The sequence below is a fragment of the Aspergillus fijiensis genome, assembly GCF_003184825.1.
Source record: "Aspergillus fijiensis CBS 313.89 unplaced genomic scaffold BO72scaffold_28, whole genome shotgun sequence".
Lineage (NCBI taxonomy): Eukaryota > Fungi > Ascomycota > Eurotiomycetes > Eurotiales > Aspergillaceae > Aspergillus > Aspergillus fijiensis.
In genome coordinates, this window is record NW_024469004.1 from 94,411 (window position 1) to 120,313 (window position 25,903).

Genomic DNA, 25,903 nt, shown 5'->3' on the forward strand with positions numbered 1-25,903 from the left:
TCGGGAATACTGCTACTGAATCACTCATCTTGAACAAAGAAAGTATTGAATTTATTTTAATGATTATCATGGTATATACTGCAGATTCTATCGGTTGGCGAGGCAGAGCCACCGCCTGCCAAGCGCAGAATGGAAGTTATGCAAGGTCAAATGTACTTTACAAGCTCCGCTAACACCCGTCATATCCAAGCTTCACGAGGAAATAGGATTAGACAGTCAGAGCTGAAACAAGGGAAAGAAGAATGGCCCCAAGGTGGGCTGATTGACCAGTAGAAGCCAAACACTCTACCACCCAAAGATGTCGCCAACGCTGAGTATGCTCCACCGCACACCGGCCACGGAGAACAAGATAAGAACAATGTCGACGACACTCAGCACAGCAGCGCCCATCATGAAGCGGGGGCTGAAGATCCGATACAACATGAGGTGACGGCGCAGATGGCCGGCCCACATCGTGGTTGCCACGTTGATGGTGGCGAAATACAGGATGTAGGTGCTCGCCGCCTGGATGGCGTCGGAGAGGATGCGGATCGCTGGGTTGCTCGCCTTGCTTGTCGACGTGGCTTCCTCGCTGAGTTGCAGAGGTCGCTTCCACAGGACGGTCAGGGGAACGGCGACCGCGGTGAGGATCTGGGGACCGAAGGTGTTGAGAACGACGAGGATCGGGGACCAAGGGTACTGCACCGAGGACAGCGGAACGAAAGCGGACTCCCACTGGATGCTGCTCAACGTGGCTTGGTGACCCGTCTTAAAATAGTAGAATGACCCTAGAACTGCCAAGATGGTCGGTCCGATCGACGAGTTGGTAGTCACCAGTCCGTTGGTGTCGAGGATTTCGAGCAAGGAGAGGATCTGCCAGAGCAGCAGCCCCATCGCGCCCTGGCCCATGGGCTTCTGCATAAGGATGATACCCAGGCAGAAGTTGACGACCAAGAGGAAGTACCGTGTTCCGTAGACGTTGCCGAAACCCAAGATTGTGACGGTCGTTCTCCCCGCTGACGAGAACGAGGGTGTTTTTCCCTTGGCTTCAGGGTCGTTGTTGCCCTGGCTGACGTTGATGCTGATGCACGGCTTTGTGTAGATGAAAGCTGTCGTGCCTGCGACAAAGGCCAGAGCTAGGACAAGCTGAGCCAGGAAGACCCGGCTTGACTTCAATGTCTCCTTGCTCACGGGCAGCCACTCACCATCGTCAGCACCCTCGAGCACCCAGAAGACAGCAACTAAAAATAGCCCCAGTCGGAACGCAGACCCGATCCAGAGAGGGGCGGCACCTTGATACGATTTCGAACCTGCGTAGAAGGACTTCACAACAGTCGGGAGTACAAAGGCCAAGATCAGGGGAATGATGAGCTGCCAAGGGGCTGAGGTTGAAGACGTTGCCGAAGAATAGTAGGTTGAACGACAGAATGGCATTTGCTCTTCACGACACAGGCGAGACATAGATGCCACTCTTCCCAAAATGACGAAGAGAATGGAATGATAGACGCCCAAGACCCGGTCTGCAGTCAATTTCTGACGCATTGAAGATACACCAGCGAGAACACCAAAAGTCGAAAGGAAGAACAAGAGTATTTCATCTTCCCAGATAGTGTAAGAATTAGAAGCAAAGCCGACGGACTGTGCGACGGTGAAGACAATAGCAAGCCAGCCCCACAATGTCTTAGGCAGAGGCACTGTGAGTTGCTTGGGGCGGGAGAACAATGACCATGAAGCGCTGAGAATTCCTCCTGTGGCTGCAAATAAGACTGATTCCTCGATCAGCGGACCAGCGACCACGCCTATAAGCACGAGCAGAGCGCCACTGATGGCACCCACGCCAGTGCCTGCTCCAACTGACGTAAGCAGAGCGTTATTGAGTACTGTCTGCCCCGTCCTGATTCCACGTGCATAAAACACCAGCAAGACGATTGCGGCAAGCAGAATAGCGATACCCTGGGCCATACTCCACTCGTCAAATTTGGCCCAGAGGCTGCGACAGACTTGGAGGGTGTTCCGCTGGTAGTGCCTATACGAGTCGTAGACCGGTCGCAACGTAGAGGGATTGGATTTGCCGACCCAGGGGATGTTCTGCCAGTCGTTCTCTGCTGCATTCCACAGCTCAATTGACTGAAGGCTATTCCCTTCTTCCGCCCCGCGTACCGATGCATACTCTTGCTGATAGCGTTTGATCTGCGCCGAAGTCAGGCGGTTGACAGTCACTAGGTTCTTCCAGTTGTTGCCATTGGGCCCGACAAATGCTTCCTCAATAGGCGAACCAAGATTGTTGAAAGGGATGGGTATTCCGAGAAGAAGAGACAGCGTAGGCACAAGATCGACCTGAGGAATGAAGCGGTTGCTGGCTTGCGCGGGCGGCTTTACATTCTCTTCGCTAGTCCGTCCAAATATGCCCTTCTTCGAATACATCCACAATGCGGCATTTACTTCATCATCCGACTCGCCGCCGTGGTCGCCCTTTTGATCCATGCCGTGGTCGCCCATGACTACCAGAAGAGTTTTGTCGTCCAGCTTTGCCATCACATCGCGGATCAGCTTGTCCATTTGTTGAAGCTTCGCAGCCATTGCTGGGTGGTTGGGTCCGTAGCGGTGGCCCGCATGGTCGACTCCAAGATAGTGCCCGAAGACAACGTCCCATGTTGTGGCATTAGCAGGATGTAGAAGCGGAAGGAGATGCTCCGTCACGCCGTTGTCGACAGTATGCAGGTCCCAAACATTGAATGAATCATAAGGACGTGTCAGATTCGCATCGAAGTAGTCGGGGAAGAGTGACTGCCATGTATCATCACCCAACTGCACCAGAGTCTTCCCGGCCGCGCGAAGCTGAGCAACAATGTTATCCTCGTCAATGGCTGTTCCAGCAAAGTTGGACCCAGCATCAACAAAAGTTGGCAGTGTTCCGGTTGTCAGTCCTTTCAGCCGCTGTAGCGTGGTTGTTGGCGGGTCAGCAATGAACGGAAGCAAAAAGGCGTTTTCCGGTGTGTTCACGGCTGTCTCGTAGAGGACGGGAATGTTATTATAGAATAGGGGGTCTGATTCCGCGTCCACATCCGAGGTAAAAGGAACCGTGAAATCATATCTCAGGGCATCGATGATGAGAACGACGGCCTTGTCAAATGACTTCTTATGCCAACACCAGTCACTCTTCTTGACACTTGTATCGGCTAAGGGAAGCACATCGCATGAAGACTTATTTTCCAACACCATGCGAGTCAACAAAAATCCTTTGGTGAAGAAGAATATCCCCACGACGTGCAGAAACCTATTGGTGGACGAGCATGAGCGGCGCAATTTCGCTAAGTAGCAAGGAGTTTGAGTCTGAAAGGTGTGGCTTACAGAAACCACACAAGCACTCCGAGAAGACCCAAGTGTTTCAATTTGAAGTCCCCTTCCAAGCCATTCAAAAAATTTTGCGCATTGTTGTTGGATACTTTTGGCACGGTTGTTTTGCGATCGGTGCGATCTGAGGCTCGCCCTGGGGAGCTTGTAGAAGCGGTTGCTGCGTTCTCCGTATGGTGGCTCTCATGGCGAGAGCCTGCGTCGGTTGAGGACAGCATCACAGGATGCGATGCTTAGCTGTGATGGGGTGGGTGGGTGACAAACGTGGAGTCGGAGAGCGGGGTGTGTGGCATCAGAACAGGGAGGTCAATGGCTCCTAAAACAAGAATATGGTTAGCTTTCTTTGGAGAGGTCTGCGTTGAGAAGCTCCAGAAGATCTTCAAGACTAACAGGAACTCATTGACACAAATAGGAGGTGATTGCTATTCCTATTTTTTTTTCTCGCGATTGCGCTTCTCCCTGTCGCTTGACACTTCGACGAACGGATTGAGGGGAGCTCAGTACGGCGCAAGCATGATTCACGCAGTACGAATCGATCCGGTCAAGGTGATGGAGCTCTCAGGGGCGAAAATCGCGCAGTTGACGAGAAGGAGCGAAGCATTGGGTAGGGGAAAGAAACCAGTGGACTCGATGCGCAACCCCCGTGACGTCGGGAAATCGGCGCTTTCGCTTTCGGCATCCCCTCCTTTCCTCCACCAATATTTCCGCCTTCATTGGCCGGAGCGGCTCGGAACATTCAAAGAACCCTGTGCGGTAGAAAGCGGGTCTGCCATGAGCCCACCAGGCCCGTTTCGGCCAGCCTCTTTTATTGCGCGCAATGATTCCACCAAGTTGTGAATGCACGCAGAACATACATAGGCCCAGTATGCAAATCAATTCCAGCTTGAGTTGGGGATCAGCTATCCTGTAGCTGATATACAACACAACACTCAGGTAACAGATCGTCACTGAGAGCTGATCCATGCAATGGATATCGAGCCAACAATGGTTCTAGTTCTTAAGATATATGTTCGCAGTACGAATGCCACGACCAAGTGAAGCTAGTCTAGGTTGTTATCTTTAAAATTCGGACAACAATCTCATATCACCTTATCGTCTATCAGCAGTCGTTGTACAGTACAGTCGATGACTTAGTCTTACTCAAACTGCACGCGAGGCTGATTCGGACTAACACCCCACCCCTCGTATAAACTATTTGACCCCTCATTCTCCGCACTGTATATAGTCTGTGACTTCCTCTTCAATTGACAATGTAAGATTCTATTATTCACCATAAGGCACTATGTCAGTTTCAGAGTCTTCAGTCAGGGGAGACTTCAGCAAAGTGCCGATCATTGACTTGGCCAATTTGCGCAGTCCCGAGCTTGACAAACGACAAGCGCTAGCAAGAGAGATCCATGATGCCTGTATGCACGTTGGGTTTTTCTATATCACGGTCGGATAGCTCAACAACTGTCTGTGCGATTGCCACTAACTCAGACCGACAGAATCATGGTATTCCCCAAGCGACTATCTCCGCAATTCACGACGCAGCATGTCAGTTCTTTGCTCTCCCAGAGGACCGGAAATCACAGTATTCCATAGCAAACTCCAAGGTCTCTCTGACTGGAACTTTCTGCATGGATAAACTTCTGACATATAGACCAGAAATTTCGCGGCTTCATGCCTCTGTATGCTGAGCAGATGACCGGACTTGAACTTCGACAGCCAGACTCTGATGTTGCCAGCACACCGGGAGCGTATTCCGAGGCCTTCGATGTAGGATATGAGCTTGCAGCAGATTCTCGACGAGAACCACATGATTCGCTCCCATCAGACGACTTTGATCTCTATGGTGACAACCAGTGGCCCTCTGAGGACGAATTGCCCGGCTTTCGAAAAACTTACATCGAGTATTTCGCCGAGGCACTGAGCCTATGTCGGTCCTTGATGCGAATCTTTGCTTTGGCACTTGACTTGTCAGAAGAGTTCTTCGATCCAATGATGGAATACCCAGGTGCGACATCCAGAATGCTACATTATCCTTCACAGTCGGTGGACGATACGTCCAGGATCGGTTTGGGTGCTCATACGGTAAGCTCATGGTTCCTCCAACGAGAATTGATCAGCATTCTTCTCCGTGCCTTTCAGAATATCTGATCGACAATGCAGGATTATGAGTGCATCACTATTCTTTCCCAGGACAAAGTGCCAGCCCTGCAAGTGCGCAACTCTAGCGAAGAGTGGATCACTGTTCAGCCCCTTCCAAACACGCTGGTGGTTAACATCGCGGATTGTTTGTCCATGTGGTAAGAACGAATTCGCATTTGCGAAGGGAAAGCAGAAGCTGAATAAGTACAGGACAAACCGAAAGTTTAAATCGACGGTACATCGGGTCATCAATATCACTGGCGAAGAACGATATACGATCCCTTTTTTCTTTGGCGTGGAATATAACACAACGGTATCAGTTCTGCCCAGCTGCGTGTCAGAAGACAACCCGGCATGTCAGAAGCCTTTTAAAGCGGGAGAGGTAAGTAATAATCTAATTGGACTTTGCGTTTTGCGATTGACATATTTCCATAGTGGGTGCGCCGTCAATTGGCGGCCTCGTATGTTGGATACGGCCAACAGCCGCCGGTTGAAAAACGTTGACCCTGAATATAAGCAACGAATTCAGGTAACGCACATCTTTCCCCAACAACCTTGATTACTTTGTTCTCTTCGATATCTTTCCTTGAAATGCGCGAGATTGTCAAGATATGACAATTGTCGACCTTACTATATGAACAGTCTCGAGCGATGGTGAATCACTATAAAAGCGGTCCATATAAAGTGACCGTTCAGAGATGTTAATATATGATTTACTTTTTATTAACAGCCTAAGGTATTCGAATCCATAAGATATGCTCACAGTTACCAATTGAAAGCAGTTGACGTACCATTCTGTCAAATCGTTTCGTCAAATTGACAGGATCGATGGTCTCCAAATGAATAGGGGTAGCCATGTGAAGACCTTTGACCCACTGATCCAATATGAATATGTTCGTCTCCATATTATCTTTATCTATTGGAAGCAGAGCCCTTTGTTGTATTTCACAAAATAGAAGCCAACTTTCCACCACAGCTAGCAGCCTCACACATCAAATCGCTGATCTGAGCCCCTCGGTTGCTGCGGTTGTACTTAGTGGTGTGTTTCAAGGTCAATTCACATCATCATCACCGCATCAAGCAAGTCCCATGGGATGGCTGCTGATTATGACATTCTACCTTTGAGTAGGGCGGACATGGTTTCTGGTCACCTGGAAACTCTACCATGAGAACAAGAACCCAAGTCGAGGCGCATAGAATGCACCCGAGTCATAGATATTTAAACGTAAACGTGCGAAGTCAAGGGGACTGCGAGAAAATAGCAATAAATCAATTATGCAGTAGGTTACGACGTGGCTGGGTTTCGGGTGACGAATGCTGAATCTCATCTCCCGGTGGTCCCTCCCCAGAAAACAGTTCGAGTATACCACCATCCCCTCCCACCACCACAACACACCTCCGCTTCCCCAGAAATTGATCGCTCCTACTCATACTCAACAAATATCCACTTGATCTCGATCCTCAAAGCCAGTCATCCTGTATAGCTCCTTTCTCTTCATGGATGCCATTTCCATCTTACGTATGGCGGCCACAGAAAACCTACTATTCTCGTGATGTCATTGACTTCTGCTCGTCCATGACGCATCGCACTCGTCGTGGACCGACAACAGCAATGCCCATGACACCACGACTACGCTGATTTCACGTGGCTCATGATCGGTCTGCCTGGAACTATACTCGAGCAACCTCATCTTGACCAGATTTACCACTGCGACAGACTTCGCGCCGGGCCTCCCGATCCACGGTTACCGTGCAGTCAATTTGTCCGTAACAATCCCCAAAGGACGTGGTGCTGAAAGGAAGACAATTATGATGTCAAGATTGCTCAGCACTCGGAATTCCGGGACTTCCTTAACATCATTGACCTCGATGGTGGTGCAAAGTTCATATAGTGCCTCGTAACCACACATGAGCCAAATGCAAACCATTCATGGCTATGCTGCCCCAGTTTCCTACTTTGTTGAATTGAATGCAGCATGGCTTCCAATAACGCAATGGAGCCAATTGCTGTGAACGGAGGCGTTACGTCGCTTCCAATCCTACGAGAGACAGTCAACACTGTCTCCGAAGAATGTCCCACACGCCTAGGTCTAACGGCGGAGGAAATCGAGAACAAAGCCCCGAGTCTCGATGTGTTCTTCGATACTATCGCGGCAGAGCGGCTTCGGCGCATGCCTGCAGACGGTAGTCGACTGGACGGGGTTCTCAGACGAGCTTCGCGTCTCGCGGTTGCTGTGGGTTCTTTACGCGACGCAGTGTCCAGTTACATGGATGGCGCGGATGAAGCCACTGCGCTTGTCTGGGGGACAACGCTGCTTCTGCTTGAGGTATGAGATTCTTTCCACTCAATTGCAAGATATGTTCTAACTAGAAACTCAGATGGGCATCGATCAACTCGACGTAATTGAAGGCTTGTTCGGCCGCTATGGTCGCATCACTATGGGTATCTCGCTCTTGCTCCAGCAGGAAACCTACTTCCCTACATCCCGACCTCTGCAGCAACAGGTTGCCGAGATCTACGCTCATATCTTGCAACTTGTCGTCCACGTGGCTTGGGAATATCGCCAAGGAGCGAAGACTCAGCATTGGCAGTCGATGAACACCGCTATCGATTTGGCCTTCTTCCGCTACTTCAACCGCTTCGCTACTCACTGGCGTCGTGTATCTGAGCTTGTGCTGCAAGCAGGAACGGCTAAACATCAGACATCAGTCAATCTGTCGGTCATTTATCAATTCCTCGAGCTCCAAGATCGTCCGTTGCAGATGCTTCTTGAAGGCCAGAACCACTCCTTAGCGGACGGATCCTTCTCCTGGTTCGAGCCGCATCTGACTACCTTCGCTATGAGTCGTCGAAGTCTTATGATGATCCGAGGAAATCCCGGCTCAGGCAAAAGTGCACTCGCTCAATGGACTGTCGAGCGACTTCAGGCTTCCTCGGAGTATGATATCTGGAATGTCATTCCGGTTATCATCAGATCGGACGTACCAATCACAACGCTCACGCTGAGCATTCTTAAGGGAATTCTGATCCAGATCCTTGATCATTCAGTAACTAGCCGCAGGACTCAAGATGCCATCTTGACTGCTGTGACCGGCGCTATTGAGCTTGCAGTAGCTGGTGCAACTGACCCTCAAGTTGAAGGACAGCTTTGGACTGCCATCCGCGCTGCCGTGCAATCCAATTTGCACTTTATGTTGGTAGTTGATGGGTTCGACCAAATGAAGCACGCCGAGACAACTGTTAGCGCGTTTTTGGGGTTGCTGCAAGACACAGTGACCGATACTCCTTCCAAGTTGATCATTTTCAGCCGACCTATGTCTAAGGACATACTGCCAATCCGCGAAACCACGAAGACACACCAGGTTGCTATGAATGCCGCTACGATCCAGCATGATATGCAAGTCGCGGTCAGCGACATGATGACGGCGGATTCTTCGTTCTCTGGCCTCGAGCCGTCTCAACGGGAGTCATTGGGGGCGGCGATCGTATCCCGCTCTCAGGGCTGCTTCATATGGGCACAGTTGGCCGTAGAGGCCATGCAGCAGCGAACGACTGTCAGCGACATGACGTCCGCTGTTGCGAAGATGCCCAATACGCTGGGCGACTTGATTGACCACCACCTGCGTACTACCAATATCAAACGTCAAGGTGCGCAGAATCTTCTGGGCTGGTTAGCGGCCAGTGAGCGTCCCTTGCGCATCCCAGAGGTGGAACAACTTTTGGCAGTTGATATCAAGACACTGAAAGTAGCCCCTCGCTCTTCCAACCTTGAGCGTGACCTCTTCCAACCCCTCAAGCGCCTAGTCACTGTTCGTGATGGGTTTGTGTCGTTCCGTCATCCAATGATCCGAGAGCACCTCCAAGCACGGGCTCAAATGCGCCAGGAATTGTCATTCTCTTTGGCGGATGCTCATTTTGACCTTTTGATCCGCTGTTTAGCCTGGGTTCGCCGTACGGTCACTGACGAGGTCTCCCTCTCATGGGACAAGATGAGCGTGTTTGTACGCGACCGTTACTTGGACGCTTATGTCTTGCTTGAGTATACCGCACGCTATTGGCTATCGCATATGCTGGCATCGCCAATGGCATCTTCCGATCGTGAGATCTCTTTTGACGCAACATTCCGCCGTGCTCTACCCGACACTGTTCTCTTCGCCCAGTTGGAGCTTACCAACAGGGAGTCCCAGTTCAGTCGCTCAAGCATTGTGGAGTTATACAGGTTGGCTGTTGGTGTTCGTCGTGTGGTTCTGGGGAACGAGTCTCCCGCTCTTCTACAGAGCTTGCTTCTCAGCGCTCGTGCTGCGGAACAGACACATGCCGGCTGGGCCAATGATCACCTGTACGAGGCTTGGATGCGCAGTCGTTCGCAACTGGGACCTTCCAACGCAATTACACGTGACCTTGAACAAATGCTTGTAGCCAACGGACAAGCGGATCGCACCGCAGGCATGAAGACTGATGCCCTGAAGGACATGGCACTTTCAGGATGGGGCTCATCCGACATTGGCTTTGCCCAAAGACTGCAGTACCTTGATAAACTGGTGAAGTCTTATAATGCCAACAAACAACCTGATGAGGCGTACTCTGCTGCTAAGCAGTTTTACCACCAGACAGTGCAGACGTACGGTGCTCATTCACCTGAAACCATGTCAGCAGCCGATTACCTCACCAAGAACTTTGAAATCGCGCCTCCGGACGAGTTGGCGCTGGAGCTTGCGCGAACCAAGTATGAGACAATGCTTCATTCGATGGATGCGACCGACCCGCGGCGAGTAGCCTATTCCCTCTACCTAGCCAAGATGTATGAGGAGAATAACCAGATCGGAAAAGCCGACGCAGTGCTGTCTCGACTGTGGGCAGGCCTATCTGCTCGCGGCTCCGATTCCACAGACTCCTGGGATCAGAAAACAAGGGTGGCCTTCTATTACTCCCAGTTCCTGCGCCGCCAGCGTCGTCCCGAACAGGCTACAGGCATACTGCGCGACCTAGAGGTAGATTTGGAGACAGGGGGCGGCGTGAATTCGCCACAGATGGTTAAACGTGCCGAGGAGCTTCGCGGTGAGGCTCGGCAGATGGATCTGAAAGATATGGATCGTGCCCTTGCTCTGCAAATGTGGAAGTATTACAAATCTTCTGGCCAGCAATACACCCCTCAAGCCGTCTCTCTGGCCGAGTCTCTCACCGAAGGGATTATTCCTACCAAGAGTACTGCCAGCTCCATCGGCTCGTGCTTGTCGACACTCTCCCCAGAGGATAATGAAATGCTCCCTGGCTGGATTGATACTGTTGCATCAGCTGGCAGTGAGCGTGACCTAATGTCAATCCTGGCCCTATCTCACCAGCTGGCAAGTCAACGAATGGCAGCAGAGAAATGGCGTGAAGGAAATGAATGCGCCTGGGCAGTGCTAAAGCACCTCTGGCCGACTGTTGAGGACCCATATTCCAAGGCAAGGTTCCCCTCGGAGCAGGCACCCCTGATGGCCAGCCTAGCTCTCGATCACGCGTACTGTCTGTTCCGGCGCCTGGACGTGGCACTGGCTACCATTGTATATGGGAATGCTTTCAAAGCATCCATCACCGCGGATCAAGTGGCCGTTCCTTCGGTTACGACTGTCGTCAAAACTGTCGTCGAGTTCTATGAGACGACCTTCCAATTTGACAAAGCAATGGTGTTGTTGCACCAGGTCAGCGACTTCTTTGCATCGAGACTAGGCAGTAACGATAAGCATACCCTGGACAGTCGCTATTATGAAGCCGATCTGGCGCTTCGCCTTGACCGTCGCAGCGAGGCGGAAGACAGCTACAGTAAAATTTACAAGGCCTGCATCCCAGACGGCAGGGTAACATCGTCTGGTGTTCGGGCTGCAGTAGCTTTGGTCACTTTGTACGAACAAGACAAGAAGTGGGAAGATGCCCTTGATGTGTACCGGCACTTGTGGCCCACCCTCGTGCATTTTGATGAAAAGGACGGGTATGACCGGGCTCTTTTGGAGGGCTTACTTCCCAAGACCTACAGTGGATACATGTCTATCTTGGAGAACTCGCCATCTGAAGCCGGGGACAATGAGCGGTACCAGATAGCCTCGCAGCATCACCAGCTCTGCAGGAAGCTGTATGGTCCTACCGACCCCCGCACCCGTGACGCGACTATGGCCCTTGCAGGAATCTGTTCTGGTCATCCCCAGCGTAGAAGCGAGGCACTTCAGCTCTATGAACAAGCTCTCAAGACGAATGATTGGGTTCCAACTGCTGAGGCTTCGCGGTCGCTTCCTGACATGACCCAGCCACTGCCTATGGATATCAAGCATCGCATGGCCCAGTTATTCATGCTCCAGAAGGATACATCCCCGCAAGCGCGGGCCTTCTATACCGAAGAGCTTGCTTTGTCGAAGCAGCAGCAAGGGCTATCTGCACCAACGACGCACCTGTGGCTTCGTGAGATTGCGCGACTGTATGCCCTTCAAGATAATCCAGAGTCCCGCCGCCATGGAGCCGAGCTGCTTCATGAGCACGTCGATGAAGTCGTTCATGTCACCGCCAACCACGATACACTAGTGGAACGTGCCCATAGCCTGGCAGAAATCTACCTTGAATGCGGGTATATTGATGAAGGCTGGGAGCTCATCAACGAGCTGCACCAGCAGGTGATACATGATACACCGGCTTCTCACCGCCAGAATCTGGGCGAGTACCGACCTGCTGCATTCGTTGCCGCGTTCGAGGAAGTGTTTGGTCGAACACGTTCTTCGCGACAGATCTTGGATGACTTGTCTCGGGAAGGGCGGGTCTATAGTGTCTTCCAACAGCATCTGTCCAGCCATGACCTTATGCCCACCCTGGCGGCAGGCGACAAGCTGCACCAGCTGCAAATGGAGCAGAAGCGTAGCGCCGCGGCTCAAGACACCCAGGACAAGCTTTACGAATACTTCTGCAACACGCTCTCGGTGGCGCAACCGCTGCGGAAGAAAGATGTTGTGCACCAGTTCTACGTCATGTGCCGTCGCGAGTCGCCCAATGATGACTACAACATTAATATCGTGACGCAGGCTACTGGACTAGTGCGAGACCTGTGTAACCGTTCACGCTTCCAGGATGCGGCTGATGTTACTGGCGTCTTCCACTCATTTGTCCACTTGACTGACGGACTACGGTTGGCGGAAAGTATCTTTACTGCCATCAAACTTTGCCTGTATCTTTGCGGCTACAAGGTGAACAAGTGCACTGAAGCCACGACTGCGAAGAATATGTCGTTCGAGTCGCAAATGCTCCTGCAGGAGATCATGGCCAACGCGCGAGATCTCCCGATGGAATACGCCGAGTTACCCTTCTCGGAGCTCAATGACTTGGTGACTGTTTTGGGTGAACATGAGATGTTCGAAGACTTGGAAGTAAGCGAAATTCCCCCCATGTCAAGGTACTTACTAATAAATTTTTCCTAGTCTATCCTCACCGACCTCTGGACCTCCCGTGTTGTGCAAAAGACCTGGTCCCTACCCGCTGTGGTGTGGATTGGTCGCCGGCTCGTGGAAACACGGTACTGTCGCGGCCAGGTCAGCGCTGCAACGGCGCTCGGCAAGGATATCTGCTACAATCTGCGCCAGGTCTGGGGTAATGCCGACCCGGTGACGCTGGAGATGAACAAGCTGCTGTCTGGCCTCTACACAGCGTCGGGCAACCATCTTGCCGCCGCCGCTCTGCACGAGACCGCCCTTGCAGAGCTCTTGAACAGTGAGACCAGTGATCACAATGCGGCCGTAAACGCAGTGACCCAGCACCTGGAGTTGTTGCAGTACGCCCAAGGACGCCTGGCCAAGGAGGGCCAGAGCGCAGCCATTGACGCCACGGCTGCCCAGGAACGCGTGCAGGACATCGCCACGAAGTTCGGACTCTCACCCACCAAGCTCGAAGCCGGCAAAACCGACGAGTCGATGGGCATGTGGCAGCGCCCGCGCCGGTTCAGCCTGGACGTGGAGGAGCTGGAGACCCATCAGAACCACCTCCGCCAATCCAGCGGATCGGCGCTGCTGACGGGCAACGGAGGGGCGAAGCGTCTCTCCATTACTGCCTTGTAATGGATGGAATGGGATGTAGCACGATGTTGATGTTAATCAACCAGACTGCCTGTGTATTTTGTAAATGATGTATATCCAATCCGGAAGAATAATTGGGTGGACATAGGGTAAGGTAGTGTATAGTACGGAGTTAATGAAACTTTTGTTTGTCCTATTCATGTGTAGGCCTGTCGGAAAACACTGTAAACTCCGGAATTCTGGAGAGTTTGCCCTCCCAGCAATCGAGATGGTATCCTCGTGGCGCATGGAGATAAGTTTCACCCAGGTTCTTATCACCAAACCCTAACTCAGTACCCAGATTTTCCGAAGACTGTTGACACCACGAGGTCTATGTAGTTGACCTTAGGTACTACGTAATGTTAGAAATAGTAGCTTCACTAAATGAAAATACACACATACACACACACGCATCAATAAACCCACACCATCTGTTACCCCCATCCACAAATACACCCACCTATGCACAACCCCCATCCACCATCTCAATCCAAGACATGTCCCCAATCCCAATCCCAATCCCAACATCAATCCGCTCATCACCCCAATCTTCAAGACCAACCGCACCGGACCGCACTGCACCCCAAATGACCTCCCTCATAGTTCAAACTTCCTCCACCCCCAACTCCTGCGCACTCCCACCCTCCCGAAATGCAATGCGTCGGAGGCGTTGCATTGGCTGGATCTTTACTCTTACTATGATGTTATTGGGTAGAGGTAGCGGACGTCCAAGTTGTTGGGCGTCTTGCTGGCTGGGGAGTTGGCGGCGAGGTTGGAATCCGGGCTTGGGGAGGAGCAAGCGGGAAGAGGAAGGGGGGGAGTTGGTGGATTGTGTGAGTCTGGGGTTGTGTCGGTCACGGTTGTTGCGGGAGAATGAAAAGAGGCGAGGAGAGTGGCGGCCAGGGTGGCGTTGAGGGTGTTGGGAGTGGCGAGTCGGCTTCTCGAAGATATTCGGCCGGGGGCGATGTAGTATTTGTTGTAGGTTGGTTGCACTTGCAATGGAGGCAGTAGTCATGGCCGCTCATTTTTGTATTTTTTGTTCTCTTGAAACAGTCTTGCTGTATTGCTTCTATCTTACACTGCATCATCGTCATCACCATCATCAATGAGTCATGCTTGCTATGTACTTCCTAGCGTATATACAAGTTATTCACAGATTGCTGTTCCTGTCAATCATATTCCCAGGCGCAGCAATCAAAACATCCCTCTCCGGGAACGGGCACCCCATCCCTCCTCTTTGCCCACGCTCAGTCGCTCATACCGCTCGAGCATATCATGCATCCCGGTCGCCGCCGACGACTGCACGTCGCTTCTCATCCCATCGATGTAGCTGGGGTCACCGTCAGCTTTGGTCAACCCCTCAGCGTAGTGATCCCATCGGTCGGGCTTCTGAGATTCCGAGTCCTGCCGGAACAACTCCTTGATGCCGGGAGGGACGTCCGTGGAGTGTGCGACTCGCGATCCCTGGTTGCGAGAGCGCACGGACAATTTGAACAGATGAAACAGGTTGCGGCCCACCTGGGACCGACACGCGATGATAGAAAAGGCACTGGTCAAAGTCAAGAAGTCTTGGTCAAGAATATCGAAGCTCTTCTGTTCCAGAAGAGCGAAAAGTGCGAGGTTCACTGAATACATGGCGAACTGGTGGGCGTGTTCCATCCCATACTCAGTTCGATGGAGTCGAGCGAGAGAGGCAATCGATCGCGCGGACGAAATAGCAATGGCAAACGGATTGAACTTATCTTGGACGTCAGAGACTTCGTTCAGATGGGACAATCGTGCATTCGGGCCGAGGGCATCGAAGCAGAGATTAATCACTAGTGTGTGATATCGCATCCTGTTCACTCGTTAGCTTTGGCCATACCAGAAAAGAATATGCGGTACCAACCAGAGGAGGATAATATGGGGGGCGGGCTTTTCAGCTGGATCGAAGCACGGCGGAAGTCCCCGCTGCCACTTGCGGAGGCGCAGATACAGCTCCTGCTTACGCTGATTGTAACCGGGAGCAGAATGTCCTTCCTTCGACAAGCTCCGAGAGATGTCACGGGCAATATCAGACAGCTGGCAAGCATCATCGAAGTACTGACTCAGATAAGATAGTCGGGCTGGGCGAGGAAGGGGATATGGTGTCCATATATCTCCTGCGCCTGCGTCATCCCGGGCAATCCGGTCAATGCTGACTGAGTTCACGCGACTTGGCTTGAGGAAGTTCGTGTGAACAACCCTGGGATAGGATTCGTGCGATAAGGTTTAGTCCACATGATTCCTTGAACAAGGTCGGTTGAGACTTACGTGTCGATTTGATAGAGGCCCCAAGCGGTCCGCTTGATGGAGATAATCATGTCTTCCGACATCTGCGATGTCTTGAGCTCTCGCTTTTTATGATTGATGATCCCTAGAGACTCTGCCATTTCGATGGCACGATGTAGCATGGCATAGCCATGATCACCATTTCCGGAGACGGAATATCTAGAAGGCATTCGATCATCAGACATCGAAGGATTCATAACGACAAACGGTAGCTGCGTGGATAGGGGACTTACCTCTCATATAGGAGAAGGATTGCTTGCAGGGTCGGTAGTCGAATATCATTGCCCCTTTCGAATTGGTGTCTTTTCATGTGGCGCTCCGCCTCCGCGAGGAAGTCCGCCCCTTTCGTCCTCACATCCCCAGGAACCGTGTATACCTCGGAATAGGGTGAATAGTACTGTGCCGGTGCCATCCCACAACTTCAGTAACAGATCCAGAGCGATGGGCGAATTTTCCCGAACTTACACATGCGTTAGCGAGCAGCGCATTGACTAAGAATGGGCTGCAGAAGTCTGAATCCACATTGCCCATCGCCATGTGCTTCAAGAAGGATTTGCGGTCCATAAACGCATAGAACGGGTAGTCCCATGTCAGATACAGGGAAACTAGATGGGATACGAGGTCGTCATCATCCGTGACGCTGGTCCAAGGCTTCGCGGGCACCCGAAAGGGAGCATTCCCCGTCAGATATCGGATGTCCATCATCATGGGCCGGAACTTGGGTGCTTCACTTTCCACCTCGATCCCTTGCCAAATGCCGTATAGCTGTTGCAGCGCATGGGAGTCCTTTCCGGCAGCGCGCATTTCGGCGAGAGTCTGGTCCAGATAGGCACGCACTTCTTCTATGGAGGCGTGTTTTCGGATGAGCTTTAGCAGGGCGTCGGCATGGTTGGGAACCGCCGATCGCACGACCTCGAAGAGATCGTAGAGCATATCATGATGATAGTTCGACGTGTCAGTTAGATACTCGGCCACGGATTGACAGGCCTCAGCTGAAGTCTCGTTGGACGCCTCGTGGCCCGGATGTGCGTGGACCATAGGCGAGTGACGGCCATTCTACGGGGAGGATGTGATCGGTCAACAATCCAGTATTACAAGTTGGGGAAGGATGAATCAAGATGCAGGATCAGGGATTCACCTACCATCAGCTCATCCGACTGGGAAAGAGAGCGGGTCGGCTGAATCGGTGGAGAGTTGCTAGGCGACATGGATGGATGCTAAGCATAAGATACTAGTGTAGTAGGTGATAGGCGATAGGGAGCAGGTGGTGAAAACACGTTCCGTCCAGCAGGTGTCAAGCCTCAGTCCTCACACAAAGAGGGTTAGGTCAACCCGAATCTAGAAAGCCACATTGAAGACTAAATAAACGTGGGATATGCAGTTTTAGCGGAGGGATGGGTGGGATGAGGGGATGAGGGGATGAGAATAAGTGGATGAAGATAAAAGATGGGAAGGAAAAAGAATGCGGGAAAAGGAAAATCCAAGGATGATGCAGTCAGTTGGAGAGTGGGTGGGTTGGATGGGATTGTGGGCGGTGCCTGAGACCCAAAACTGACTACACCATGACATCAGTCCGCTTGCCGCTTCAGTCACTCTCTTTTCTCTCCACTGCAGCCTCCCACCTCTTAGGCCTTCTAGGGGATGGTTCGGATGGCTCTCAGTAGTTGATTCTCGCCACTATCCATCACCTGATCATCGTCATAGCCCGCAGCCCTGCCTGCGTTTTCTCATCTCACACACCAACACACATTGCCCTCGGGGAGAAGTCCATCGAAGCTCGGTGAAACCATGGAGAGAGTATTGAAAACAAGGGGAGAAAAAAAAGTATTTAAAACCACTCAAGATCAGCACCCCAAGCTGCGAAACGATCTTCGCTAACATGAGTATATTATAGCGGAGCATGAAGTGCAACGAGCTGCAGCTGCAGCAACAGCTCGCTTCACAGCCGAGGTCGCAAATAGGCGTAATTTAAAGTGTGAGCTTCTCCAGCCACCCGGCGTGGGTCTTCCCAGAATTGCCCTCGGTAGATTCGGTCCGGGGGAGGCTGCCGACCGTATTTTTCAATACGCATACGGGAACCATTGCGGGCGATAGGCAACACCGTTTCTGTCAATCTGATTCGCGAACGTTGACACACTGTTTTCCAGCCCTATGACCTTAAACCTCCCCAGGGCTGAACAATTGAAGATCAGGATGGAACCCTCCACCTCTCCGGGGATAAATCATGAAGCGGGATCGTCACAAGCCTAGTTGAGAATATGCCACCACCACGTCATCATCTTGATCAGCCACCTTTCCCCGAGAGGCAGTGGTCGACGGAAGGCCCATCCTAGTCCTTCGCGTAGCTGCATCTCCACCACTCGGCGCCAGTCGACATGGTGCGCAAAATGGAATGGAAAGTGGTGTTGGCTGATCGACTTGATCGTGCAGTCCATCTTCGGCTGCTCCTGCAGCTCTATGTGCGGCTGCAGCAAGGCGGGCTGTTCGCCTTCCAGGTCCAACTCGATCTGCAATGACCCTTGGCTAGTGAACTGGCGCACCTGCACAGCGAGATTATGGTGATGATGGCTGTGATAGCGATGGCGATCGTGCTCGTCAACATCGCGAAGAATGGTGAGGTCAATGAGCGGGTGCTCAAATACCTCCAGTAAACCATGGTGCTCGCTCCCATGCGGTGCGAGGTTCACCTGGAATCGGCCTTCGAAGATCAGGTTCGGCGAAGAGGGCTTGCGATGCACAAAGACTCGCGTCATTCGAAGCGGCAACTCAATCAAAGCAAGCGAATGAAGAATGACTTTCTGGGGCGGTGTGTCGGGCTCGGTCCAGGTGCGACGAGCGAGGCCATCATTTACATAGCGAACGATTTTTTCACTGATTTGAGCTTGATTCATGTGCCAGAGACGTTGGAGGATTTCATTTACCCAGTTGATAGTCTCACCGTGGGCCAGGATCTTGGTGGCGTGATAGCGCTGGCAGTCATCTCGAACGACTCGCTGCATGCGCTTCATGGACACCTTGGTATAGGTGCGACTAGCCGCGAGGACGAACAGTAGCCATGCGAAACTGAATCTGAGTTGACCCACAAGCCACGAGGCGAGACACACGAGCACGATGACTCGAGCCTCCGTGTAGGTTTGCTCGATAGATCCGATCAAGTCGGCTGGCTCGCGAGCACGACCGGGCTTGCCCATGGCAACGAGATGTTCGGTTTGTTTCCTGCTCTGGCAAAAAGCACTCAAGTATCTTAGCAATGCTGAAGGGGAGTTCGCTTGTCATATAGGCAATCGAGGAACGATAGCTGCAAGCTGCGTGCGACGATCATAACCAGACGGTCGGGCAACATAGCGGATGCAAGTGTCGATTGCAGGTTTCATGTTCTGACTCTGAAGAAGAGCAGGCAACCGTAGTCTTTATATTGAGTGCGACGAGGGGGAAAACCCGACTAAGGGGTGGGGGGCTTCATGTGGACAAGTGGTTCTGCAGATTCAAGCAGGGCTAAGACTCATAGGGCTGATGCGCCTCCGAAAAATAAGAACGGTATTGCAAATACCGAGTAAGTCTCCCTGGGCTGACCCACACTTGTGGAGGCGCCGGAAATTCCATCTCCCGACACACCGCAATGCACACGAAGATGTGGCTTGGGCTTGTTTGCATTTGGTTTCTCACTTGGGGTGTGTTGAAAAGCGTGGTGACCCGCTCGGTAACTATGCGGTGCCAGGCAATATGCTATCAGACGCTGATTTGACATGGACATCTTTGCAGCCTCGAGGATGTAGAATACTGAGTTTAATGCTTGATCACTGCCCGGCTCCTGAACACAGCTGCCGAGGCACTTTCCATCCGTGCTTAATCGATACACAGATACAAAGAATGGGACTCGGCTCGTGTTGCTGTTGTTCCCGAGTGTATTTATTTAACCAAGATGAAGGGGCTGGCGCCGTCTCTCTGGTGGTCATGATCAAGGTCCAACCGGCAGCTAAGGCTCTCGAAAGAAACTCCAGCTTGCAGTTCTTTCAACATCCCGATGCCTGCTATAACAAACCTTTAAGCTGGCCAGCTCGTTCAGTGGTTGATCAGTCTCAAGTGGCAGCCTTACACTTCTACAGGACACTGTGGTCTGATTCAGCTCATACCGAAATCGAGTTCGCCAACGGTACCATCCTCTAGAGAAAGATCATGTCATCCATCGGCAGCAAAAGTTGATATCGCCTGAGTCGAGCTGTATTAGAAAGTCAATGCTTTCCGTACGAAGCCCGACCCATATTCCTTCGGCATCGGACGATTACCCCAGGCCCAGTCGCGCGCTTCGTCTTCATCGTCGCCGCCGCCGCCGACGAGGCCAACAGAACCACATTCATTCTGGACCTGAGCATCATTCAAGGAGGCTTTGCTTCGATTTGTTATGACCTCTTTTGCCTAGACTTGGCCCCTGCCCGGAGTGTATACGTCGACGAGGATGCTGGCGCATAAGCCGATTTAGATGACTGTGCTGTCGAGGCAAAGTGAGTTGTCGGGTCGGCGTGAAAGGTGCTACGTGCACCGTACGTGGGAGTGCAGGTTCACGAGGGCGAAGGTCAAGCATGAAAGGCAAGTGTCGTGGCTAGGGCTGCGTGGCCGGTGGGATGGAGGACGGAGGTGGAGGGCATTATGAGGTGTGCCGGTGTGAGAAGATTCGGCGGAGAAATCGATGTATGGCACTGTGGTGGGAGGAATTAGTCAATAATAAATGTAGTTTCAAAGCGAGATGGGTGGTTTTCCATTGACTTATAAACTCATAACCGCTTCTGTATGGTTGCGATTGGTCATATGGCTTGCCGAATGTAGCAGCTATGTCGGCTGACGTAGGGTTGGCTAAGTAGGATAAATGTTCTTCGGTTGTTTTGGAGGATACTTCCCTTATGCGAAATGCGTGCTTTCGGTCAGCAAAGGATGAATGCAATGGGTAGTGAGCGACTTGGGTTACAGTCCTACCATAAATCAATGGCCTTGGGTGCATGCCATGGGGAAATCCCACAACGTCAGGATGTATGGAGACAGCTTCGGTTGTGCTCAAAAATCGACTGGATTGAGTGAGTCGCTCTCATCCTTATAGAATGGTTGTCAGTGCTTGTCATGATGCTTTTTAGATCAACTGCTGAAATCGCCATTATCGTGGGCATAGAGTACTGGACCTGTGCGGTGTCTCTGACGGAAATACCGAGGGATGGCTTTTCTGTTTGCATATCTGTCAAATTCTGCTTCCTCTACGACAATGACTATTTTTACATGTTTGACGGGGAGCCCAACGAAGATCACTAGAACTCGTTGCTTGTGATTTCCTCCCGTCCAGTGCTTTCCCACCTTAATCCATCCCCACCGAGCAACAGATTATCCTTCATTCGTTCCTCGCGCTATTTGTGAAGACGCATTTTCGACTACGATCAAAAGGTGAACAGAATGACCCCATTTCGTTTGCAATGACTGCAAGGGCATCTCTCACTCGTGCTGGAACGGCAATAAGCTGACAACCCGGCTGCTTGTGCAGGTAGTCATGTCACTGGCCCGATGTCTCAAAGTTGTTATGCATGAGACAAGACGCTATGACTGAATAGGTATGATGCAGCAATGTCGAGGGATTTCCAGGAAATGGCTGACAGCGACGATCTTCGATGCGGCAGGGTTCGTGTTCGTTGTCTACCGCAATGATCGCCAGACCATCACAGAAACCACCTCCTATTCTGCGGTGACAGAGAGCCATAAACGGGATTCATGCTCCAAATGTCACTTGTCTGGTGCCCCTTGATCTAGATTGGGAAAGACAATGTACTTGAACACGCTTCGTATCATCACTGGTCCTCAAAGAGGCAATCTCATTACACTAAGAGCGCTGATCTCTGCACAATGCTCGATCGACATGGGGGGAATCACCTTCCTTGGCACCCTTGGCACCCCTGGATCCCCCGATCACTCGATTGACTAATCAGGCCTGACCCGGCGGCAATCAGATCTCCCCCTAGAGCTACGGGGGGAGTCCCTTCCCCTTCCAACTAGCGACGGAAATTGATTCCAAACCACAATGGAGCAGACTACCATGATACACTCGGCGATTTGAACAATGATTGACGCCTCGATTGCTGGAATATGCTGAGTCCTCAACCTTGTTGTGACTGATCCATAAAGCCTCTTGGGACGGCGCCTGTCTGTTCTCCCTTCGACTGGTCGAATCGCTAGGACCGCCACCAGGTCGCTGCGAGAAAGTGGGGAGAGGCAAAGGCCGGGCTAGACAGCACATTTGAAATAATCAACTGATCGGGCGGGCATGATTTGAAAGCTTTTAGGCCTCTCGTCCTGTTAAACCACGGATCCAGCCCGCCCCCGGAACCAGAGCACTCCACGAACACCCCTGCAGAATTGAGGTCTCCTCGTCATTTCTCCCGGTGTAAGCCACCACTGATGGTGCTCGATGACCGTTACTACTATCTCTGAGTCTGTGGTTGCACGTTAGACTTTAGAAGTCTCTCTCTCTCTCCATCCCATGATTGTGACAATAGACTTTGTTTGTCAACAATCCATATTCCAGCCTGCATCGCTTTCACATAAAGACCAAGACCTGAGCTGGCACGAACACGACCTTTCAGCAACGCCTTTTCCCCGCAACCACAGGTGGCGAGCCGCATAACTTTCGACCCCTTCGACTGCGATGAGCAACTTTACCCTGGAGAATCGCCCGAAAAAGGATCAGCTTGATCCTCCCGCCCCAGGCAAAGCGGCTGTGCGAAAGAAAGTCCGACCCACCTATTCATGCTTAAATTGCCATAAACGCAAAGTTAAGGTATATCCACACCACACTACACTGAACACCTATGCGAGGCATTCGCCACTACCACTTTGTTCCAACCATGTTCTCGGTTGTCTGCAGCTTTGGACTAATGCATACCGTAACAGTGCGATCGTGTCAAGCCATGCGGTGCTTGCTGTCTACGGGGCACTCCCTCGGAATGTGATTATGGCACCAGCAAGCGAGACCGCCAGTATATTCAACAAGCAACTCTCATTGACAACTTGCTACGCTCTTGTGAGAGCCTGAAGCAGCAGCTGGCGGAGGCTCGTCAGCTTGCCAACATACCTGCTGTGAAGGCTGAGGAGGGGCCGCTATCGAGAAGGAGACCACTTCACACGGGCCGAAAGACGGACGATTGGGACGATGAAGATGCACTTGAGGACTCAGATTTGCCTGATTTGCCTATGGCAGACCCTGAGCAATCATCCTTGATTCCTCGCGATGTTCTGGTATTTAGCGAGGACCACGAAGGCAACACATTTCGGCGAAGTATGCTCTATCCTTCCGCACTCCAACTTACACTTGCCCTGCCACTTACGATGGTCTAGTTCACAGGTCCACTCCGATTCTGAAAGAGAAGCGTGTTCTGACAGACCCGATGGCAGCTGGTGTCGCAATAGAGTTCTTCGTCGAACGATTGGTTGATAACTTCAGCCCGGTCAATGTCAGCGGCACTATTGCACTACGTGAGGCCAAAGAGATGCGAATACTTTCACCAATTCTCTACAAGGCTTTTGAAGCAGCATCACTCACATTTGCCGGAAGACAATATCATAACAAGGCTCTCGAGGTTGCAGGCAATTCCAGGTATATCAAAGTACTTCATCTTCTCCAGACGGCGTTGAATGAACCTGAGGGCAATCAATCGACCGAGGTCTTGCTAGTGGTCCTACTGTCTACCATAATTGAGGTATGTTTCCGGTTATAGATGGAGCAGCCAGGCATCATACTCACTATCGCGAAAGGCTTTCAGACAAACGTCGGTAACCTCCATTTTTCGACACCAGCTGGGTGGCTTGGCGCTACTGCGGGCACGAACCCCTTATCGCCACCGACATGGAGTCGAGAGATCTCTGTTCGTTGATCTGCGACTATACTGGGTTAGCAACTATCTTCTCGTTTTAGATTTGACCTCCGAGCGGAATTGACTGAAGTTTATAGGTTACTGCCGCGCTGGTGCATCGCAAGCCGACTTTCTTGTCCTCGGACGAATGGCTTACAGTGCCTTGGTCTTGCGACGGACCGTCAAAAGATATCCTTCAACATCTCCTCGACGTTGCCGTTCATATTCCGGGCTACCTCGCACAGATCGATGATCTCCAAGCGGCCTTGCAAAATCCGGCAGTCTCGCCATCCGAGTTAGTCACAATGCAGTCCACTATCTGGGACCGTGCCCTTGAACTGCAAAGCATGCTCCAGATGTGGAAGCGTACCTACGCCGACACATACGCCGGAGGCGGACCACGCGAGGAGTCCAGCCTGGACATCCATCCCAGCAATCAGAAGAGCAGGGCCGAGGGTCGCGGGGAGGACGTCTTCCCCGTCTTCCGGTGTCGCGATCCCAGCACGATGCAGATCACCGCTTCCACCAACCTGGTCTACCCGGATTTATTACTAGCCACCTCGATGTGCTACTACTGGGCGCTCAACCTCGTCATCACCGCCACCGACACCGGGCTTGTCGACGTGCTCGGCCGGCAGGAGCGCTACGAGTTCGCCTGCAACATCTGCCGCAGCATGAAGTATTACACCCAGATGGTCCCCGGCTGCCTGGTCTCGCGGATCATGTTCGTGCTCCGCACCGCGTTCGACAACTTCCCCGACGGCATGGTCGAGAAGCAGTCCATGTCGGAGCTGTTCGCGTACATCGGCCGCCGATTTGCGTTTCCGGTCTTTTCGAACCAATGTACCTCTTCGTCGGTGAAGGCGGAAAGGGGGTAAAATAATCCCACCGAGGAGGACGAAATCTTTCCCTTACGTTACGACTGTCTTTGCCTTGATTTTAGCATCTCGATTGTCGCAGCGAGCGAGCAAACTGGAAATGGTTATGGCGTTTTTTGTTTCTGCGGGCAGGAGGGTTACGGGCGGCGTCCTAAGGCGAATTCATTTTTAATTTGTGTACCTCGAATGTACGAATGATATGGTAAATAGTTGAATGCTTGTATACGGTGGTGCTCCATATGCGCAATTGATGCCTTGATTTCGCGGCTTATCCACGAAAATAAAACAGGCGATGAAAGCTGAGGAATCACAAGCATGGAAATTGTCTTTGGGAAATTTATCATCTACAGGTCGGATTGTCAATGTCAAATGGCCACTATGTGAGTGAATTTTCTCTTTCGCGAGTATATGTACTAGTCATTGCTTCGATCTATATACACATTGTGAAGATGATAATGGGAGAGTGCCAGCAGCTGCCGCCAGCTCGAGTTCAGATCTGAGTCCTAGTACGAAATCGCACTGAGTGTGTCCTCTAGGAATGCAGGCATACTAAAGTGTCCAGTCAACAAGGACAGATGTGAGCACGTTCACATGATTACATTCAGAGAAAGGGAGGTTGGAAAAGTGGTCGTGCCCAGAGCCTGCTCGAGAAGCTCAACCACTAGGCTAGCTCGGAGAATGGTAGGTGGCTGTGCAGGAAAAAGCGGGGGGGCAAGAGCCCTCTCGCTAGACGCGGCGTGACAGCTCAATAATTGCGTCAGCAGCTCGGTATATATTACTGCGCGGCAAAGTTGGTGAGTGTGGCTAGACGCTGAACCGACCGCCTTGCTCTAGATTCCAATGCTGAGAAAGCCAGGGTGAGAATGTTTAATGTAGGCGGGTCGGCAAGGTGTTGCTTGAATTGTCTGTCTGGGTAACGCGGGGGCGGGCGGGAAATTTTGGCCCATGACGGTGACGGTGGTGGAATTGGTTGATAATTATCCGTTGGATGGAGGCATCATGGGTCCATCCGGTCACATGCAACTGTGCTCATTGCCAAATGTGGAGACCAGTCCGGGAGGGGCGAGAGGAGGGAGGTCGGTACGTTTGTCCACAGCAAAGCAATTTAGCAAGCACGCGCACACAGCGTGCACAGCAATTAACTTTTCGGTTGGCCTCTGGGCCCGAGTCGCTCTCGGTCGACTAACTCGCTCGATTCGGGGAGACCGTTGAGGCTTGGGGGGAAGGGACAAACCCTGGAACGTATGGCGACTGTGCGTGGTTGAGTCCCCGCATCGGTCCAGGGTCGGTCGCCTAGAT

At 51.9% G+C, this 25,903-nt stretch overlaps 9 protein-coding genes across 9 annotated transcripts; 6 read left to right on the forward strand and 3 right to left on the reverse strand.

The window, feature by feature from the left end:
- Window positions 1-31: 31 nt before the first annotated feature.
- On the reverse strand, window positions 32-3,965 carry BO72DRAFT_477995 (mannose-ethanolamine phosphotransferase GPI13). Its single transcript, XM_040947471.1, has 3 exons — window positions 3,724-3,965; window positions 3,331-3,649; window positions 32-3,256 (listed from the first exon to the last, which is right to left on the reverse strand). Exons 2-3 carry the CDS (start codon window positions 3,549-3,551, stop codon window positions 286-288), a joined length of 3,192 nt encoding a protein of 1,063 aa, XP_040800509.1. The 5' UTR covers window positions 3,552-3,649; window positions 3,724-3,965; the 3' UTR covers window positions 32-285.
- Window positions 3,966-4,571: 606 nt separating this feature from the next.
- On the forward strand, window positions 4,572-6,238 carry BO72DRAFT_477996 (isopenicillin N synthase family dioxygenase). The gene is made up of 6 exons (XM_040947472.1): window positions 4,572-4,768; window positions 4,821-4,928; window positions 4,981-5,406; window positions 5,485-5,621; window positions 5,674-5,845; window positions 5,899-6,238. The coding sequence occupies exons 1-6, from the start codon at window positions 4,616-4,618 to the stop codon at window positions 5,965-5,967; spliced, it is 1,065 nt and encodes a 354-aa protein (XP_040800510.1). The 5' UTR covers window positions 4,572-4,615; the 3' UTR covers window positions 5,968-6,238.
- BO72DRAFT_129234 (uncharacterized protein) lies at window positions 6,215-6,657 on the forward strand. Its single transcript, XM_040939080.1, has one exon. It carries the CDS (start codon window positions 6,349-6,351, stop codon window positions 6,586-6,588), a length of 240 nt encoding a protein of 79 aa, XP_040800511.1. The 5' UTR covers window positions 6,215-6,348; the 3' UTR covers window positions 6,589-6,657.
- A 536-nt stretch (window positions 6,658-7,193) lies between these two features.
- Window positions 7,194-13,554, forward strand: BO72DRAFT_129262 (uncharacterized protein). The gene is made up of 3 exons (XM_040939081.1): window positions 7,194-7,790; window positions 7,843-12,852; window positions 12,904-13,554. Exons 1-3 carry the CDS (start codon window positions 7,440-7,442, stop codon window positions 13,534-13,536), a joined length of 5,994 nt encoding a protein of 1,997 aa, XP_040800512.1. The 5' UTR covers window positions 7,194-7,439; the 3' UTR covers window positions 13,537-13,554.
- Window positions 13,555-13,858: 304 nt separating this feature from the next.
- BO72DRAFT_129276 (uncharacterized protein) lies at window positions 13,859-14,587 on the forward strand. Its single transcript, XM_040939082.1, has one exon. The coding sequence runs from the start codon at window positions 13,893-13,895 to the stop codon at window positions 14,445-14,447; it is 555 nt and encodes a 184-aa protein (XP_040800513.1). The 5' UTR covers window positions 13,859-13,892; the 3' UTR covers window positions 14,448-14,587.
- Window positions 14,588-17,068, reverse strand: BO72DRAFT_405699 (fungal specific transcription factor domain-containing protein). Its single transcript, XM_040942293.1, has 5 exons — window positions 16,309-17,068; window positions 16,077-16,240; window positions 15,826-16,002; window positions 15,422-15,757; window positions 14,588-15,370 (listed from the first exon to the last, which is right to left on the reverse strand). The coding sequence occupies exons 1-5, from the start codon at window positions 16,879-16,881 to the stop codon at window positions 14,728-14,730; spliced, it is 1,893 nt and encodes a 630-aa protein (XP_040800514.1). The 5' UTR covers window positions 16,882-17,068; the 3' UTR covers window positions 14,588-14,727.
- Window positions 17,069-17,784: 716 nt separating this feature from the next.
- BO72DRAFT_129379 (uncharacterized protein) lies at window positions 17,785-19,195 on the reverse strand. The gene has a single exon (XM_040939083.1). The coding sequence runs from the start codon at window positions 19,032-19,034 to the stop codon at window positions 18,090-18,092; it is 945 nt and encodes a 314-aa protein (XP_040800515.1). The 5' UTR covers window positions 19,035-19,195; the 3' UTR covers window positions 17,785-18,089.
- Window positions 19,196-20,249, forward strand: BO72DRAFT_129406 (uncharacterized protein). Its single transcript, XM_040939084.1, has one exon. The coding sequence runs from the start codon at window positions 19,357-19,359 to the stop codon at window positions 20,008-20,010; it is 654 nt and encodes a 217-aa protein (XP_040800516.1). The 5' UTR covers window positions 19,196-19,356; the 3' UTR covers window positions 20,011-20,249.
- A 2,273-nt stretch (window positions 20,250-22,522) lies between these two features.
- Window positions 22,523-24,604, forward strand: BO72DRAFT_469175 (Zn(II)2Cys6 transcription factor domain-containing protein; the record flags this gene model as incomplete). Its single annotated transcript, XM_040946943.1, has 5 exons — window positions 22,523-22,654; window positions 22,768-23,112; window positions 23,241-23,573; window positions 23,629-23,763; window positions 23,825-24,604. 5 exons carry the CDS (start codon window positions 22,523-22,525, stop codon window positions 24,602-24,604), a joined length of 1,725 nt encoding a protein of 574 aa, XP_040800517.1.
- Between the last annotated feature and the right edge of the window lie 1,299 nt (window positions 24,605-25,903).